We start from the raw sequence: 16397 nt of genomic DNA, 5'->3' as shown, positions 1-16397 counted from the left end.
TGCTATTTCCTAGTAGTGTGAACAAGGAAACATCACATCATAACCCCTCTGGAACTCAATTTCTTCTTCTGAAGGATGGGATTGTAATGATAGCTTTCTGGTCTATCTCCCAGGGCTGTAAGAACAGAATGAAGCCAGCTCATCAGAGTACTTTTTAATGTTCAGAAAAACCACTAGACATTGTTCTTAAAGCACATCTTTGGTTTTTATGTCCATGCATGCAAAGCAATGGGATGACACGCAGTGATGGGACAGGAGAATGTACTGAAAATCAAGTTTGATGTTTCCATTTCCTCTGCACTGTCTTTGTCTTCTGTGTCCAGTTGGCCCCCTGATTGGCAAGTACTGTGGGACCAAAACACCCTCTGAACTCCGCTCATCGACAGGGATCCTGTCCCTGACCTTTCATACGGACATGGCAGTGGCCAAGGACGGCTTCTCTGCGCGTTACTACCTGGTGCACCAAGAACCACTAGAGAGTGAGTCGCAGATGAGGGCATCAGAGCTGTAGGGGTATACAGGGCAGACTTCTGGGGACAGAGACAGAACCCTACAGGATTTGCTATGGTATTTGAGCTCAAGGAATGGAAGCTACATCCTCTTAACAGGCAGATATTACTGAGAAAAGAACCAGTGTCCATTTAGGTACTCATTCCAAAAAAAACCAAATATATATATACACACACACACACACACACACACACATACATACATATATATGTATGTATATATATATATGTACATACACATACATATTCCAAGTTAGGATAATCTACATAGGAGCTAAGATGTTTGAGTCTGGGACCATTTTTATCCCTCTCCAACCCTCAGAGGCCAGTGTCACAAAACAGGCATTTTAAAGTTCTCTCTTTGTATATGTATTTGGATACTAAACATCTCTGGCCTTGGGTTGAGTTTCCTTGGCCAGACAATACAACCGCTGGGACTCTAGGACCTTCTAAATAGGCTAGGCACTGTGTGAGGCATTAAAAACTGTTGCTCTGGCCCCTGCTGTCATGGAACTTTCAGTGTAGGCCATCAGTCTCTGGCCCTGAACCCAATCTTCAAATCCACTGTTCCTGGCCATGTGCTTCAAATGTACTGCCATTTCTACTCAGAAGCCCAAATGATCTCTTTAAGGAAAAAAGAAGCACTTGAAGGATCTTGACAGCTGAAGAAATCCTACCACAGGTGTAGACAGCTCATCACCAATTTAACTTTCCATGGCAGCCTAACCTGCAGGAAAGTTTCTGGATTCTTCTCTCGGTTTAGATTTCATGTTTTTATGTAAGAGCTCATGGAAGTTATATGATTTAAAAGCAAAATTTAAAAATTAGTATGGCTAATTATAGCAGGTTCTGCAAATGGCCAGTCACAGAGCCCAAGAGTAAGTCTGATACTGGGAAAAAATTGCTGGAGCACATGCATACACAAATATTTGACCAGTGTCCACAGCATCCAGGGAAGAATAGCAGTTGAACAGGTGGCACTAAGGCCAGAGTGAGTGACTTCTGGGTCTGTTTGCCCAGGCAGGTGGTGCAGGGGAATAGGGTGTGACATGCATGTGCTCCTGGAGAGTTCTCCCAGAGACAGGCATAAGTACTTGGAATGTCTATCTTCTGTGCCATAACTCAAGAGACAGTTGGGTGAAAGAGAGATGCAGAAGTGCCTCCCAGGTGTTTATGGGTAAAGCTGTCTTCCCATGACTAAGCAGCCCACCCAAATTGCCAAGTCTACCGCTCAACTACTTGTATGGCAGCCACGGTGCATCTGGCATCAGGGAGCATCCATAGCCTCCAGGGATATCAGTTCTTGTGTTTTAGATTGTATTTTTAATTTGTATGATGATTCTTATTTATCTATCACCTAATTTCTTTTAGATCCAACTTAGTTTCTTGCAGACCCAGAGGGGTTGTCAAGCTCTGTGAGTTGCTAGGGTTGTTTTTAAAATGTGAGCCCATAGTTAGTCTTTCAGATAAGGGAGTGCCTGCAAGGACTTGTCCCTTGAAGGAAGCAGCGTCGGGTGGGAGGGTCCCAAGAGTATGAGGCTGAATCACCTAACTCTACCCTGACCATCTCCACTTCCCAGATTTTCAGTGCAATGTCCCTCTGGGAATGGAGTCTGGCCGAATTGCAAATGAACAGATCACTGCCTCATCAACCTATTCTGATGGAAGGTGGACCCCTCAACAAAGCAGGCTCCACGGTGATGACAATGGCTGGACCCCCAATTTGGATTCCAACAAGGAGTATCTCCAGGTACTTCCTCAGATATCAGGGGTTGTGCTGAGTGTGTGTGTCCTGATGCAGCAGTAGAATGGCCCTTCAGCTAAAGTGGACAGGGAACACAAGGAAAACAGCACAGTGTACTTGAGAAGCCCATTCAGTCATTCATCATCCTAACAAGAATGCATACCAAGCACAAAAAGATTGTGCCAGGCACTGTGCTGTGTGTAAGGATAAATTGATAAGTAAAGGTGGGGGCTGGGTATCCTTACCCCTGGTAACGAACAGGTTTAGGAGAATTGTTTGGCCAGGATACTGTTTGCCCTATCAGTATCCAAGGAACATTCATATATGGTTGCTGATCTTCCTTGTTCTTGGCACAGGAGGGGCATCAGAGATGGGGGAAGCATTTTCCTGAGGGTAGGCTTGTTGGGTGGCAGCTGAATATGGCAACTTCTCCTGATCTTTGCTATTTGGAGGGAGCCCTGCCAGGAAGGTTTTGCACAAAGCTACTAGAAGAACACATGGGAAAATGTCACTGCGGGGAACGAAACTCAAGTCGCCCAGATGCTCTGCAGTGTCTTTTCAGACTATTGTTTGCTTTCTTTCTGAACAAGTCTTGCAGCTCATGTTGAGTAATCTTCCTGCACTGCAGACGGGTCCAGTTCTCGTCCCCTGGGAAGAAGTAAACAGGGAGATGGAGCCTGGCTGGATTGCTAGCAAACTGCTAGTCCTATACCAGAGCAACATCTGCTTTTATGACACACACAGACAGGCGTGTGACCCATTGACAAGCCTGTCATAGCTCTAATGTGACATGGTGACCTCTGATCTAAGAAGCATAGTGCAAGAAAGGGAGAAAGATCACTTATGAACTCTAGGGAGCCCAAGAGTCTCCAACAACACAACCCTAAGGCCATTTGTCACTGTCTTCCTCTCTGCCTCTCCAAAATTTCTTTTATCTTACAAAGTTTCCAGAAAGTTCTCCTTTGTCATTGGCAGCCCATTAATTATACTCCCTAATTTTGGTCCTTAATCACATACTTTCCTATTGCTATCCACCTGTCTCTCATTTAAGTAGATGGCACTGCACACTCCTTTTGAATGCTTCATAAGGCTGTGGACACGCTGTGTACCAGTCAGTGACTGCCAAATTGAGGTTCACCCATGTTCAGGGGCTAAATTTTGGCCACATGGAGGCTGCCATTAAGAAACACCATGGCCAGCAAAGGAAAAACATCCAGCAATTTCCAAATGGGTTTGCACTGTAAAAAAGGAGGCACCTCAAAATGTTGGCCATCCTCCCTGGAGAGTAAAAGGTTAGGACTTGGTGCATAAGCCTAATTGCTTGGGCAGGCTCTGCATGCCCTTTGACCCCTTGGTGACCTGAGCAGCTAAAGACACAATAGAGCAAGGGAGCATGGGGATGGGAGGCAGCTATGAGCTGTGACTTTTGCAACCAGGGCATTACAAGTGAATTGGATTGAATTAGACTGGATTGGAGCAGAGTGGATTTAGCTATTCATTGCTGCTTTAGAATGGCATCTGCTTTCTCAGTCCAAAGCAGGCCATACTTAAATAAGGAGAGATCATAATTCTAGATGCTCAATGGTTAGGAGAAACTGAATACTGGCCATTCACATTTGCAAAACAGGAAAAAGAAAGAAAAATAATGAAGTTATATTTTCAAAATGTTCAATTTAGTGTCAAGTAAGTTGAGTTTAATTGTCCAATGGAATTGCAAACGGATACTAATTACCAATACAAATCGTGAAACACAGACCCGATCATGAGCTAAGTATGACAGTGGTGTTTTTTATAGAAAAAAGCCAGACGCTGCCTCCTCTTGAGAGTGATGATCCCCTTCCTCTCTTCCCAGGTGGACCTGCGCTTTCTAACCATGCTCACAGCAATTGCAACACAGGGTGCAATTTCCAGGGAGACCCAGAATGGCTACTATGTCAAATCCTATAAGCTGGAGGTCAGCACTAATGGTGAAGACTGGATGGTATACCGACATGGCAAGAACCACAAGGTAAATCATTTTCCTACCTCCAAGGCAAGCTGGACAGGTACAGGAGGGATGAGACAAGGGGAGCTCCAAGTTGATCCCACACACACAGGAGAGAAGGCCTTGTTTATTGAGGCTCAAATAATTGTTGGAGGCCAGGGACACTGACCCTGAAAATCTTCTTTCTTATGCTAAAGCAATTGGAAAACACCATTTCCCTTACAGTCTGGCTGCTGTTGCAAGTTGCACAGCAGAGAGATAGAGAGAGCAAGAGAGAGAAAGAGCGAGAGCTTGCAGAGTGCTCTCTGACTACAAATGAAGGGGGAAATGTATTCCTCGTCCATGTCTTCCCACACAGCACTCATTGAGCATTTATGGCCTGAGTCCCTTCCCCATGCTGGGTTAACAATCACAAAACCACATGAAGCTGCAGTTCAGGAGTTACGGAGGTCTGGAAATGAAAGGGCACAAATCCTGAGAGGGAATCACAATGTCTCAGAGAAAAAAGAGGACAATAAATAATGAGGCGTACTTCAGTTCGTCGGGGCTGGGATCTGAACCAGCAATCACGTCTAGCAGCGAGGCATTGAATGCTCTCGGCTGGTGCCCTCAGTGTCTGCAGCACTGGAACGTGTGGTCTGCGGATATGGGGCTTTTGTTGTCCATAGGGACAAGTGTCTGGCACTCAGCTTTCTTAAGACGCATGGCATTCTGGGTCTGCTGCTGATGACATGCTGGTTGTACCACACACTGGGCATGGAGAAGGCTTGTTGGAAGCAGCTAGTGTGTCACCTGGGTAGGGATGGGGATGAGATAAGAGCACAGGCTGTGTGGCCCCTATAGACTGTGGCTGAGTCTTGGGTTAGGAAGGCATGTGATGTCCTGGGGATTCCCAGAGGCTGCTTGTCCTTTCCTGGAAGGGAACTGGGAGTGAGCAGAAGGGTCTCTTCCTCTTTAGTGCTACAGTTCCACCAGGCCTTGGGCTGTTGGGTTCTGAATTAACAAAATAAGGTATGTGTGGCCAAAGAGCATTTGCAAAAGGGAGTCTGCTCAGCTCCTGTCATTGCCCCAAGGCAGATTGTTCTACAACTGCTGATACAACTGGAAGCCTTAGACCTAGAAAATACTGAACTTTAATGTTGGCAGTCTTATTTAGGAAATGTGAGTTTTTAAAGGAGTGGGTGTGTTTTTTTTTCATTAAAATCACCATAGTAACATGGCAACATTCATGTGAAGATTGTGCTTTCTAGATATTACCAGGTCTCTCTGTCTCTGTCCGTTTGTCTGTCTGTCTGTGTCTCTCTCTCTCTCTCTCTCTCTCTCTCTCTCACACACACACACACACACACACACGATTTCTCCATTTCCCCAGGAGGGAAAGTGAGGTACTTAGCAATGGAAAGACACCCCACCTTGACGTGTGGGCCTGGTCTGATTTCCCATTGACTCGGTTTCAAGAAAGGTTGCCAGACATCAGTGGGGAACAGCAAGCAGAATGGGTTCGGGGAGATCTGGGGCTGAGTGTCCTCATTCCACCCCACTTGTACCTTCTCTCTCCACCTGGCCTTTTGATAAGAAATCGGTGGAACCCAGCAGCTCAGTCAGTGGGCCAGTGCCAGCTGCTGAGCAGGGTTGGCCCTAGGGAAGAGGAATGAGGCTCACCTGACTGTCTCCCTGACCGGGCTCAATGACTAAGCAGCCCTGGCCAGAGGGATACTGTAGAATAAGCCGATTTTAAAAGGACACAGATGCACCGGCCTGCTATTTAAAACGCCATTTGTAGGAAATCTGCTTTTGGAAATACCTTAGCACTGCACATTTTGATAGAATGCTGTCCTCCCTCGCTTTATCCCTGGTATCCATTCTGCAGGGAAGATATTCCTGAGAACTGAATTTAGCTTTCTGGTCTTTAGCATCATCCCTCTCCACGTTTCCTACTGAATACATTTTCTCTTCTTGCCTCCTCCTCCCACCCTTGGCTCAATTTCTTTCCCCAAGTAACCAACCGAGTAACTTGCAGTTTTAGTTTTTGTTTTAGAGAATTAGTCTTCCGCAAATAAAGGGAACAAGGCAGAGGCAAAGCCCCCATTAGAAATGCATCTTCCTGGTACTTAATAGGCAGGGAAATGGAAAGCCTGCTGATTAGACATTGCCCGGCTCCTCAGCTCCCATCCTACTGCGCTTGTGGGGGTGGCCAGCAGGACTTGCCCATCAGCCCCTGCAAGGGTGCTCCCGCTGCCCATTCATTAGCAGATCTCCCCCCAGATATCTGTGTTTAATGTGCAGATTCCACACTGTTCATGGTGCATCTGCACAGCTCCTCAGGCTGTTGGGGTTGAAATAGTTGCGTGAACCATGCCAAATAGATTTGTCAAGTCTACCGCAGTTTGATTTGATGCCATGAACGGGGAAGCAGAGTGGAGAGGAGACTTGGGGCAGTGGGAGAAGGTTTCATCTGTGCTGTTACTACTGCTGAGTTTCTCTTTGTGGCCTCTGGACAATGGGCACTGTGCCAAGCTATCTGGTGCTAAGTGGTGGGCTTAAAAGCAAAATTCAGACAGCAGGACCTAAGGAAAAAGCAGAGCAGAAAGAGATGCAGCAGCTCAGCAGCCAGCTCAGAAGCTCAGAAGGTTTGCAAACTTCTTTCCAGCACACAGGGAGTGACATTTGGGGCCGAAATTTGGAAACTCAATTTCAGTTCCCTAGTTGCAGTCTACACCAGTGCAGTGTATCAGAGACAAGGGAATGGGGAAAATCAGAGAAAAACAAGATTAATGAGTTCTAGAAGTGGTGAGGGATGGCTGTGTTATATCCTTGCAAAACAATATTTGCAATTTGGACCCATGCTGGGTGAGGTGAAGTCTGACTCTGTGGGGAAATGACTTTCTTCTCACTGTCAGGAAGTAAGAAAAACTAAGGAATTCTTCTCCAGCTTCCCTCCTTCCTAGTCTCTTTCCATCCAACAGGTATTCATGAGTTTGCCTATGAGAAAATCAGTCAGGCTGTTGCTGGGGGATTTCAAGCATCTTTTTGGAAAAATACGGCACAGTTATGGAGGCCATATGCACAGGACATCCCCAATCCTTCCCCAGTTCCACATGCCATAAATATGAGACCTATGATTTTCGTATAGGGCAGGTCCTCCTTATGTATATTTATGGCTTAACCACAAGGCAGAGCACTCACCCACTTGATGGAACCCATCTCCAGCCCATGTGCGCTCTTAGATGATACAAATTGCTTCACATAGAATTCTTCAGAAACCACAGCAGCAACTACTGCTTTTGGTTTTACCAGATGTATGAGGAATGTCCCAGACATAGAAAGAATGTACCCAGTACAGTGGTAGAATGTTCATGTATGCTTGTGTAATTTCGGGCACAGTTGTGTATACATAGCCCAAGAGGTTCGTGGGGCACTGGGGCCTTGTCAAAGTCCTGCCTCCTCTGAGATTCTCATCCCTTAAGGCTGCACTTGAGGGAGAGTCTGGGCCTGAGGAATGGAGACAGGACTGGTGTCAGGATAGTGAGACCCAGGCTATTCCCCTTACAAGTCTAAGCAGAATTCTTCCTTATTTGGTCAATGTGGGCAGCTCCTTTGTTGACATAGCTCAGGTTACCTTGCACTTAGTCACAGTGTTACTAAGCTGTTCTCATCTATTTGGAAACAAGTTAGAGACCAAAGGAGAATCTGTACGCCCTGATGGACAGATTGAGAATGGAAGAGTGAACATAAAGAAAAGACTTGGGCCCATGAGCTTTCAGAATTACCCCCACAATAAGTGGTAGGAATGCTTGCTCTGAGCCAGCAGTGGTGAGCCTATGACACGTGTGCCACAGTGGGCTGTTGGTATCATTGAAAGCTCTAAAAGGCTCGCCATCACTGCTCTAAACTCATGGTGTTAACACAGTGTTGCCCTCCAAGGGACTCAGTGACCACTTTGGCGCTGACTTACTCCTTCAGAATTTCACAGGCTGTGGATGAAAAGTCTCAGAGACCAAGCAACTTGACAGGGACAGAGAAATTGTGGAGTCCTAGTGAGAAGTCAGTAGTTGGTGTTCTCAACAGTCTGTCCCAGCCTTGCTCCTCGTCTTGCACCCCGTGGGCTTCCCAGTTGTTCACTCTAAGGGCCCAGAGGCGGGTTCTTCCTGGAAGACCCGGCTTCTAAAGGAGCCCTGGAGGGGAGTGGTACTTGGACAGCACGGCTTAGCACTCTGGGCTCAGCATTGTGGGGTTTGGGCTCCACTGCAGTCATGAGGATGCAGAGTTGAAAGAAGTTGCTATTTGTTTGATTTGGCCACATCCCTTCAAAACAAATAAACACCCCACTTCAAAACTCCTCTGTCCTATATTTATTTTCTAAATTAAAACAAATCATTTTAAAATCAGAGACTTGGAAGGAGAGTGTCGTGTCTGAAAACCAAACCCCCAAATCATCTGGCTAGAGTTAGGAGAAAGCCCCATCTCCTTCAGATCTTCAGAGATGATACACTTGTGACCGGGGACATTTTCCTTCCCAGCCTCAGGCCTTGGTGACTCCATCCACCCAGGGCACCTGGAGATCTGTGGATGGAAGGCTTTCCAGAGGCAGTCAGTACATTACACCCACAGAGCTCTTTGAGCAGAAGCAACTTGTCATTTTAAAGAGGAACAGGGACCTGGGGATTTAGCTCTGTGGTTCCACCACCTGCCTCGCAATCGAAAGGTCCCGAGTTCAATCCCCAGCACCAAAAAAAAAAAAAAAAAAAGAGGAACAGGGCCCCATGGGATACTTCTCTGCCTCTTCTAAAACCAGAGGTCTAAAAGAGCATGATAAGTCATCTAGACCTTTGGGCAGGCCTGCACTTGAGCTGCCTTAGATAAATTCCATCCATACTAGCCTCGTTCTTATCTTAGGGATACAATCACTCCGCCAAATATCAGTGTTAGGGAGGTGTTTGGGTGTGGTGGGGCCATGTTTCTCCCTCCAGATTTTCTGGAGGACAGGGCTGTTACTTTTCAGCCTGCTCATGGCTTTGATGTCACGCTGTTCCCCAACCCACCTCTTCTCCAGCGCCGGTCCCTGAGCTGCCCTTTTCCCCTGTTCTCCCTGATGCTTTCCTGTCTCAGATCCTGAAACCCTAATCGTGTTAGTAGGCTGTGTTCCAGGGATCAGCGTCTCCATGGGGGTAACATAATCCTGCATTAAATCTAGTGGCCCACAAGGCACTCACAGATGGGGACGTGCACATCCCACCCACCTCCACTCTACCCCAGAAAGGACTGCCTGCCCCTCTGTCTGATGACAAAACCAGCCCTAAAGTAAAGGAGAACGAGAGCAAAGGTCATCATCGTCATAAATGAGCAAGTGGTTGTTAGGGAGCCTCTTTGCCTTGCCCTGTGCCTACCCTCTCTCCGTCTCTCTCTCTCTCTCTCTGTCTCCCTCTCCCTCTCCCTCTCTCTCTTTCCCTCTCCCTCCCTCTCCCTCTTTCTCCTTTCCTCCCTCCCTCCCTCTCTCTCATGTCTGTCCCTCACACATACACACACACACACACACACACACACACCTTCTGATTCTATCTGGCTAAATTCCCACATCCACTAGAATGAAGGCAGCTTTTAAAAATTTCTTTGTAGTCTTCAAGGGGGAGTTTGAAGAGAGAAATATCAGGATCATGATTTACAAACAGGGAGGAAAAAAAGCCCATTACCTTAGCATCATTTTCTCCCAGTGCAACAGCCCCCTGCCCCCACCTTCCCTGTTTGGTACAACAAATTAATTAAACAGGATGGCATGCATTGATTAACAATTTATTTTTGTGTTCAGATCCGATGGCTGGTTTCAGAGAAGAGGCAAGGAAGGGGGTGGGAGGGGAAGGACAGGCTCTTGGTCTGACACCAAGATGAGTGGCAGTTATTTCTGAGACGCATTTGGTGACAGTGGCTTCCCCGGTTTCTGCCCACCATTCCCACCACCCTTCCTTTTTGCCTGCTTTGTTCTCCTCCTCCTTGACTGTCTGTGCCAAGTCGACTGTAAAGGAGAACTTTGGATGCAATGAAACATTTATTACTGGAGAGAAATATTTATTTTTTTAAAAAGGCGAAGAACATCTCATGTACAATTTCTACCTCAGAGCTCCAGCACAGTGTTGTCTTTGAAAATGTTTTCTGCCTTCTTCCCAGTCCCTGGAGCTGGAGGAGTCCAGATATTGAGAGAAAGATAGAAAGAGACAGTAGGTCACACCACGGGTAGTAAAGAGACAGGCATGTGCAGGTGGAATACAGAAGCCCTACTCAAATTGGCCACAGCACGTGAAGGTGACACCTGTCTGCCCACCGAAGGGCCCTCGTCATTTAGGAAGGTTAAACAGCCATGCGATGCCTGGCCCTGTGCAGCATCTCTGCTCCAAGGAGCCCAAAGACTTTGGCGCCAGCAGCAGACATGATGACACGTGACATCTATCCTGTCCCGGACATCTGGATGCTGATAGCAAAGATTAATGGGGGATGGGAAAGGGACTGAGGCCAGGCAGAGCCAGGGTAGGCAGGCTGCAGCTCGAACTGTTCTCAGCAGGGGCAGAGTCAGTGTGTTCTTCAGAGTCATAAGGAGGATCAGCAAACGAGAGGTGGCCATGACTAAACCTGGGCAAGACACAAGAAAGATGACCTCAAAAAACGTCAGTGATGCTTGCTCCAGAGATTCTTCTTATCTTATATATAAGAAACACATTTTTATTTTACACTGGTTTGTATAGTCCGTACAGTCTAAGCCTTTTGGACCCACGGGCATGGTCAACACATACCGATTATCTTTTCCTTGGGGTGGGAGGTAGATGAGGACCACACTGGGATGTCAGAGAGCAGCCGGTTTGCTTGGCAGATGCCCCCCTCCCCGCGAGGTGCAAATCAGAAAATCCATGAAATGCTGCTGGTTTTCAGATTCGGTCTTGCTGAAAATAAAACAAAGGTCTCCGGAATCAATTGGAAATTGTTGGATTATGTTTAGAATTCAGTGAGGGACCAAATGGATTATATGAACCACTTTGTGCCCAGATTTATTTTTTCAACTTGGTTTGGAGAGATGCATTTGAAGAAATCTTTTGTTCAACATAGCTTCTTTTTAAAGAAATAACATATGCATGCACACATTGAATAATTACAACATGATCACCACTATCCCCAGAAAGGTAGGGTCACCTTGAACATACTCCTTGTTTTCTTTTGGATAGTAAAGCAACCATATTAATATCTTTTTTTAAATCTATGAAAAGGTATATCAACTCCAGCTTCCAGCTTTTAATGCAGATGTTAAAATTCAATCATCATTTTTTATATATGCCTATCTGGATTTAATATATGTCAACAATCTGCTGGTTCTTCTAAGCTTTATGCACGTCTCACTTCAGAGTTACAACCTGAAAGTTTTTGGTCTCAAGGTGGAGCTTTGGACTCAATGGGGTTTTTGAACTTGAACCTTCCCAGTTTTCTAAAGGCCCATTTGTTACTTGTGACTTGGCTTCTACTCCAGCATTTGGCCTGGCTCTTGTGCAGGTATTGGAGCCAGCAGAGAGGGTGAGAGGGCTGGTAAACTTAATGCCTATCTGCAAGCCTATTATTGACTTTATTTTCCTGAAGGAGAAACCAAAGTATCTAAGGTTTATTGATTTGCCTGTAGTCATTCAGTGAGTTGGCAGAGAATAGGGAATAAAACCAATTTCCTGGCATCGTTTCCTGTGCATACAACCCTTTACCTTGCAACACCCAGACTGGAAGCCAAGAATTCATCTCAGGGAATTTGATCAGAAAAATATATGAAAGGTGATTCTAAAACCACAGAAGCATTGAGAAAGTCATAAAGATGTATAATATATGATAGCATTTACCATCTATAAATAGGAGGTATGCAGGGAGAAAAACAGAGACCTTGTAAATCTATTGGGTCAGGAGAAATAGAAACTGCTTAATATTTCATTAAAATGGATTTTCATAAACTGCACTTTGATATCTTTGAGTGAAAGACAATCTGTGAGGACTGAGGCGATGTTATTCATTACTCACGGTTATTAATAATTTGAACTGTTATTGAGCCAACATATCAACAAGGTATGTCTTCTTTGAATGGGGCACTCACTGTGCATTCTGGGCACTATCTGAAGTGTATTAAAAATCTACAGGACTTGTTTACAAGAACACTTAGGCTATAAGGGACAACAGGTAACTAAAATGTCCTTTTCTACAAGTTTGTGTTCACTTCAGCATCACATGTGATATAAAGTGGACACTCTCGGAGCCATTCGAACAAACCCCAGAAACTCTGTGAAGAGAGATGAGAGAGCGAGAGGACAGATGAACCCATGGAGTCTGCTCACTCACCAGAGAGGGAAATGGGCACCTCGAGAGGAGATATTTGTCCACCTTTTGAGCTAATATCAGCAGATCCTGGTTCCCGATTCAGTGGTGGGTTGGGTTGCTTTGGGTTTGCTTTGGTCCCCTCTGCCATACTGAGAGAAGCAGCTGTGTGGAAATTCTAAGAAAGGTGCTATTCCTTCACCAGAGGGTCTGCAGCACAGAGGGCAGACCTGAACACAAGGTCAAGTGCAAACCAGAAACCAGTGAGGAACTAGACTCAGAAACATGCAGAGTAGCTCAAAGCCGAGTTGCAAAGAGTCTTTATTTGATCCTGCTGTGGGAGGAGAGTAAGCAAATTGGAACCTCAGAATGAGGTTCCACATGAGCTGCAGGCGGACGCTTGTGAGAGAGCAGCCGGGCTTGCGTCCCTCTGTGACTGCTGCCCCCAGCCTCTCCCAGCAGGTGTCCCCCAGACTCCCCTCCCAAAGGCAGTCCAGCTGTGCAATCTATTCCTTAAGGAGGAAGGAAAGGAAAAGGTACTGGGTGTTGACTGTCAAGGCTGAGAAATGAAGAGGTCAGATAAGATAAAATTGGATATTAAAAACACATAAGGCGTGCTGTGTTTCTAAACGGTGCCAGCATGGCGTGTACACTTTGGATTAGCAGTAATAAGCAAGTTGAGATTCACTCCGCTCTCCCATTATATATTCACGTGGCAAATAAAGCTTTTTCCCTGATAGGAACTCCTTAGTGTCTCCTACCAGAGACCACACACAGTCACCATCACCATCCCAGGGAGTGTCCAGAGGTGGCCCCCACTGCTCACAGCACCCATCCGAAATCAGCAAAGTGCTGCATTGGTCCCTTCCTTGCCAAAACAAAGCAAAACGAACAAAAAGCCTCTGTCTCATGCTGGATTCTAGGAGGACTGATTCATCTCTTTTCGTTGGATACCATTCCTGTCCCTTTTCTCAAAGCTGGGAAGCCCTTTGTCGGCAGGAAGGAGACAAGAAATTGGAGTGGCAAGGCCAGGACTTTGCTGGGCCCCTCGCCCTCCTCCTGTGGCAGCCCCTATCCAAGATGAGAGGAGGGTCATGGAGGGTCAGAACCTCTCCCCACAGGCCTCCTCCCGGGTGTGCGGCTCTGACCCTCAGCTAACCCATAGCCTCGGCTTCTCTGGCCCTTCTCCCTCCCATGATGATTTGGTCTTCTTGCTCCCCCCCGCCTCCTCCTCAGCAGCAGAGTGGAAACTGGGAGAAGGAGTCCTTTCTCTGTGCTCCCGGCTCTCAGAAAGGCAGCAGAGGACACAGTGATGGCCTTAGGATCAGAGTCGGGGTGCTCTCCAGGGAGCGGAGGGAGCAGCAAGCAGGGTGGGCTGTGTGGGCACCCCTCAGCCTTGGGGGGTTTAGCACCAAGAACAATGATTTAAACAATGCTGGACCCAAGGACACCTGTTTCCTTCTTTATTTATCTTGAGCAAGCCATTTTCCTTCACTGGTTGCAAAATGTATGATTTCCCTTACCTTTTACCCCCACCATTCATGATGTGTTACAAATGACTCTAACTTTTAGTCTTGGCTAATCGGAAATATGGAGGGTTCAAAGTTGCCAAATGGTGGAATCCACAGTTCATGGAGACCTTTGTCTGCATTGTTAACTGCCTCTCTACAGCTCTGCTGCTCTTCGCTGTTGCCCAAACCCTTTCCATGGTGGAATTGTGAATGCACCCTGAGATCACATCAGTGGACAGCAACTCCATTTCCATTCCACCCGTGATTGGGGACCTTAAGGCCACTGTGACTCCTAGCAACCAGCATAAATGCTGCTCATTTATTAAAAAAGATAAAAGTCGACCTAAGAAACCACAAGCTTCAGGCCATGGATCCAAACCAGCATCTCTGAGCCTGTTTCCTCATCAATAGAGATAGTAATACTTCCCTTCTGGGGGACAGAGAAGTAATTGTGTTTACATAATGCCTGGCTCAAAGATACACGAATATTCCAGTGTCCCCCTTCCCTTGTCTGGGCCCAGCCAGTGCCTCAAACATTTGTCATAGCCTGGGTATCATGAGTTGAAGCATTCGGTTCCCCTGAATAGATGAAGGCAGAGTTGGCTGTGAGTAGGTTTAAGTAGGATCCTTTGGTTGTTGTAGCTGTGACGGGTGTGATTTAGAAATGATGGTTGATTTTTCCCTTTGCCTTTGTTAGGGAAGTCCTCGCATATACTTGCTCCAGTTGTTTTTTCGGGGTTTTTTTAATGGAGAGCACAAAAAAAGCATAAGGTTCATATGGCAGTTATTGATTTGGGCCATCTGGTAAGCCAGGACTGCGCCTACCATGTTGGATCAGAAGCTACTCCAAAAAGCCTTTCCTCCCATGAGACACATTTTGGTCAGCTGGGGACAGGGATGGATTTCACTGCAGGGCGGGGACCACAGTGAGATGGAGCTGGAGAGGACTCTGAGGGACTGTCCCAACCCTGACCCTAAAACAAAGACCAGCAAGAGCAGAAACACGCTGGTCGACAGAGGGCATGGCGGTGAATGGCGCCCCTCACCAGCTCGCTTGCTTGTGGAGTGGGAATGTGTCTTAAGTAAATTTATTCAAAGAGGTAAAAGTCAAAAAGTGATTGCGGAGCACTTTAAAATTATAAAAACGCCCTGAGAAGGTCCCTATATACCTGCCAGGGGAGTGTCAAGTTCAAGGTAGTGAGAGAGGTCTACAAACCCTAAAAGATAATATGTCCACTTCATTTTTAATGGCCATTCTGTTTTTGTCCCTCTCTTTCTTAGCTTCTGAAATGTTTTCTTTTTCAAGGCTCCCTCCCCTGCTTGCTCTCAGCCCAGAAGCAAAAGTTTCCTTCCCTCTGAAATTTTTTATGAGGATCATTTATTGTTTTTAAGTTGGAGTAGTGTAAAGAATTAAAATGTTTTTCACAGTGCTTCTGGAAAAGCCCAGAATAACAAACCCCCTGATTATTTTTTAAGCTTGAGGGAAATAAAGCCCGAGAGAACATTCTCACCTCTTCGGAGGCTGCTCGAGTCCCCCCTGCCCTACACACAGGACTCCTGGCGAATCCCAGTAATGTGCTCTGGTGCTCTTCAGGTGTTCCAAGCCAACAACGACGCCTCCGAGGTGGTTCTGAACAAGCTGCACGCCCCACTGCTGACAAGGTTCGTCAGGATCCGCCCACAGAGCTGGCACTCGGGCATTGCCCTGCGCCTGGAGCTCTTCGGCTGCCGGGTCACAGGTGAGACGGGTGCCCCACTGATGGGGCAGCAGCTTTTGTCTAGGGATCTGCTCCCTCTTCCAGAAAGGGCAGGATTGCACCACATGGTCTTCCTACTAGGACTGCTCAAGGACTCAAGTCCCATCTGGCTTCATCTTTTCACTCATTCATTCATTCCTCCTGTATGTTTGCTGTTTTATCATTGTTTTGTCTCTTTTGTTTCTTTTCAGTACAAGAAGTTAAACTGAGAGCCTTTTCACTGAGCTAATCTCTCCCCCTTTTTGTATTTTTTACTTTGAAACAAGGTCTTACTAAATCACTAAGCTGCCCAAGCTGGGATTGAACTTGGGATCCTCCTGCCTCAGCCTGCCAGAGAGCTGGGATCATCCAGTATGCTTTTATTAAGCACCTACTATTTCTGCTAACTAAAATGTATTAATTGCTGACTACATCCTAGTTTCCATTCTCACTGAAGATATGTTATCTTTTATCCTTGTAAGGACTCTCTAGGGCAGGTATTACTATTCTCCTCATTTTACAGATGAGGAAACTAAGAGTTAGAAGAGCTGGGTCACCCACCAGTAAGTGGTGGAGCAAGAGTTT

General features: G+C 46.4%; 1 protein-coding gene across 5 annotated transcripts in view; it reads left to right on the top strand.

Moving 5' to 3' along the window:
• Positions 1-16397, top strand: part of Nrp2 (neuropilin 2) — a 112619-nt gene that overhangs the window by 40264 nt on the left and 55958 nt on the right. For all 5 annotated transcript variants that reach the window (XM_004851163.4, XM_004851162.4, XM_087206261.1 and 2 more), the window contains exons 5-8: positions 324-479; positions 2090-2259; positions 4106-4261; positions 15671-15815. In XM_004851163.4, coding sequence (XP_004851220.1) covers positions 324-479; positions 2090-2259; positions 4106-4261; positions 15671-15815 — 627 coding nt within the window. The remainder of the gene's footprint in view (positions 1-323; positions 480-2089; positions 2260-4105; positions 4262-15670; positions 15816-16397) is intronic.

The sequence above is a fragment of the Heterocephalus glaber genome, unplaced genomic scaffold (assembly GCF_053883595.1).
Source record: "Heterocephalus glaber isolate CG9 unplaced genomic scaffold, H.glaber_assembly_v1.0 deba00000621, whole genome shotgun sequence".
Taxonomy (NCBI): Eukaryota; Metazoa; Chordata; class Mammalia; order Rodentia; family Bathyergidae; genus Heterocephalus; species Heterocephalus glaber.
This window is presented reverse-complemented; position numbering and strand designations above follow the sequence as displayed.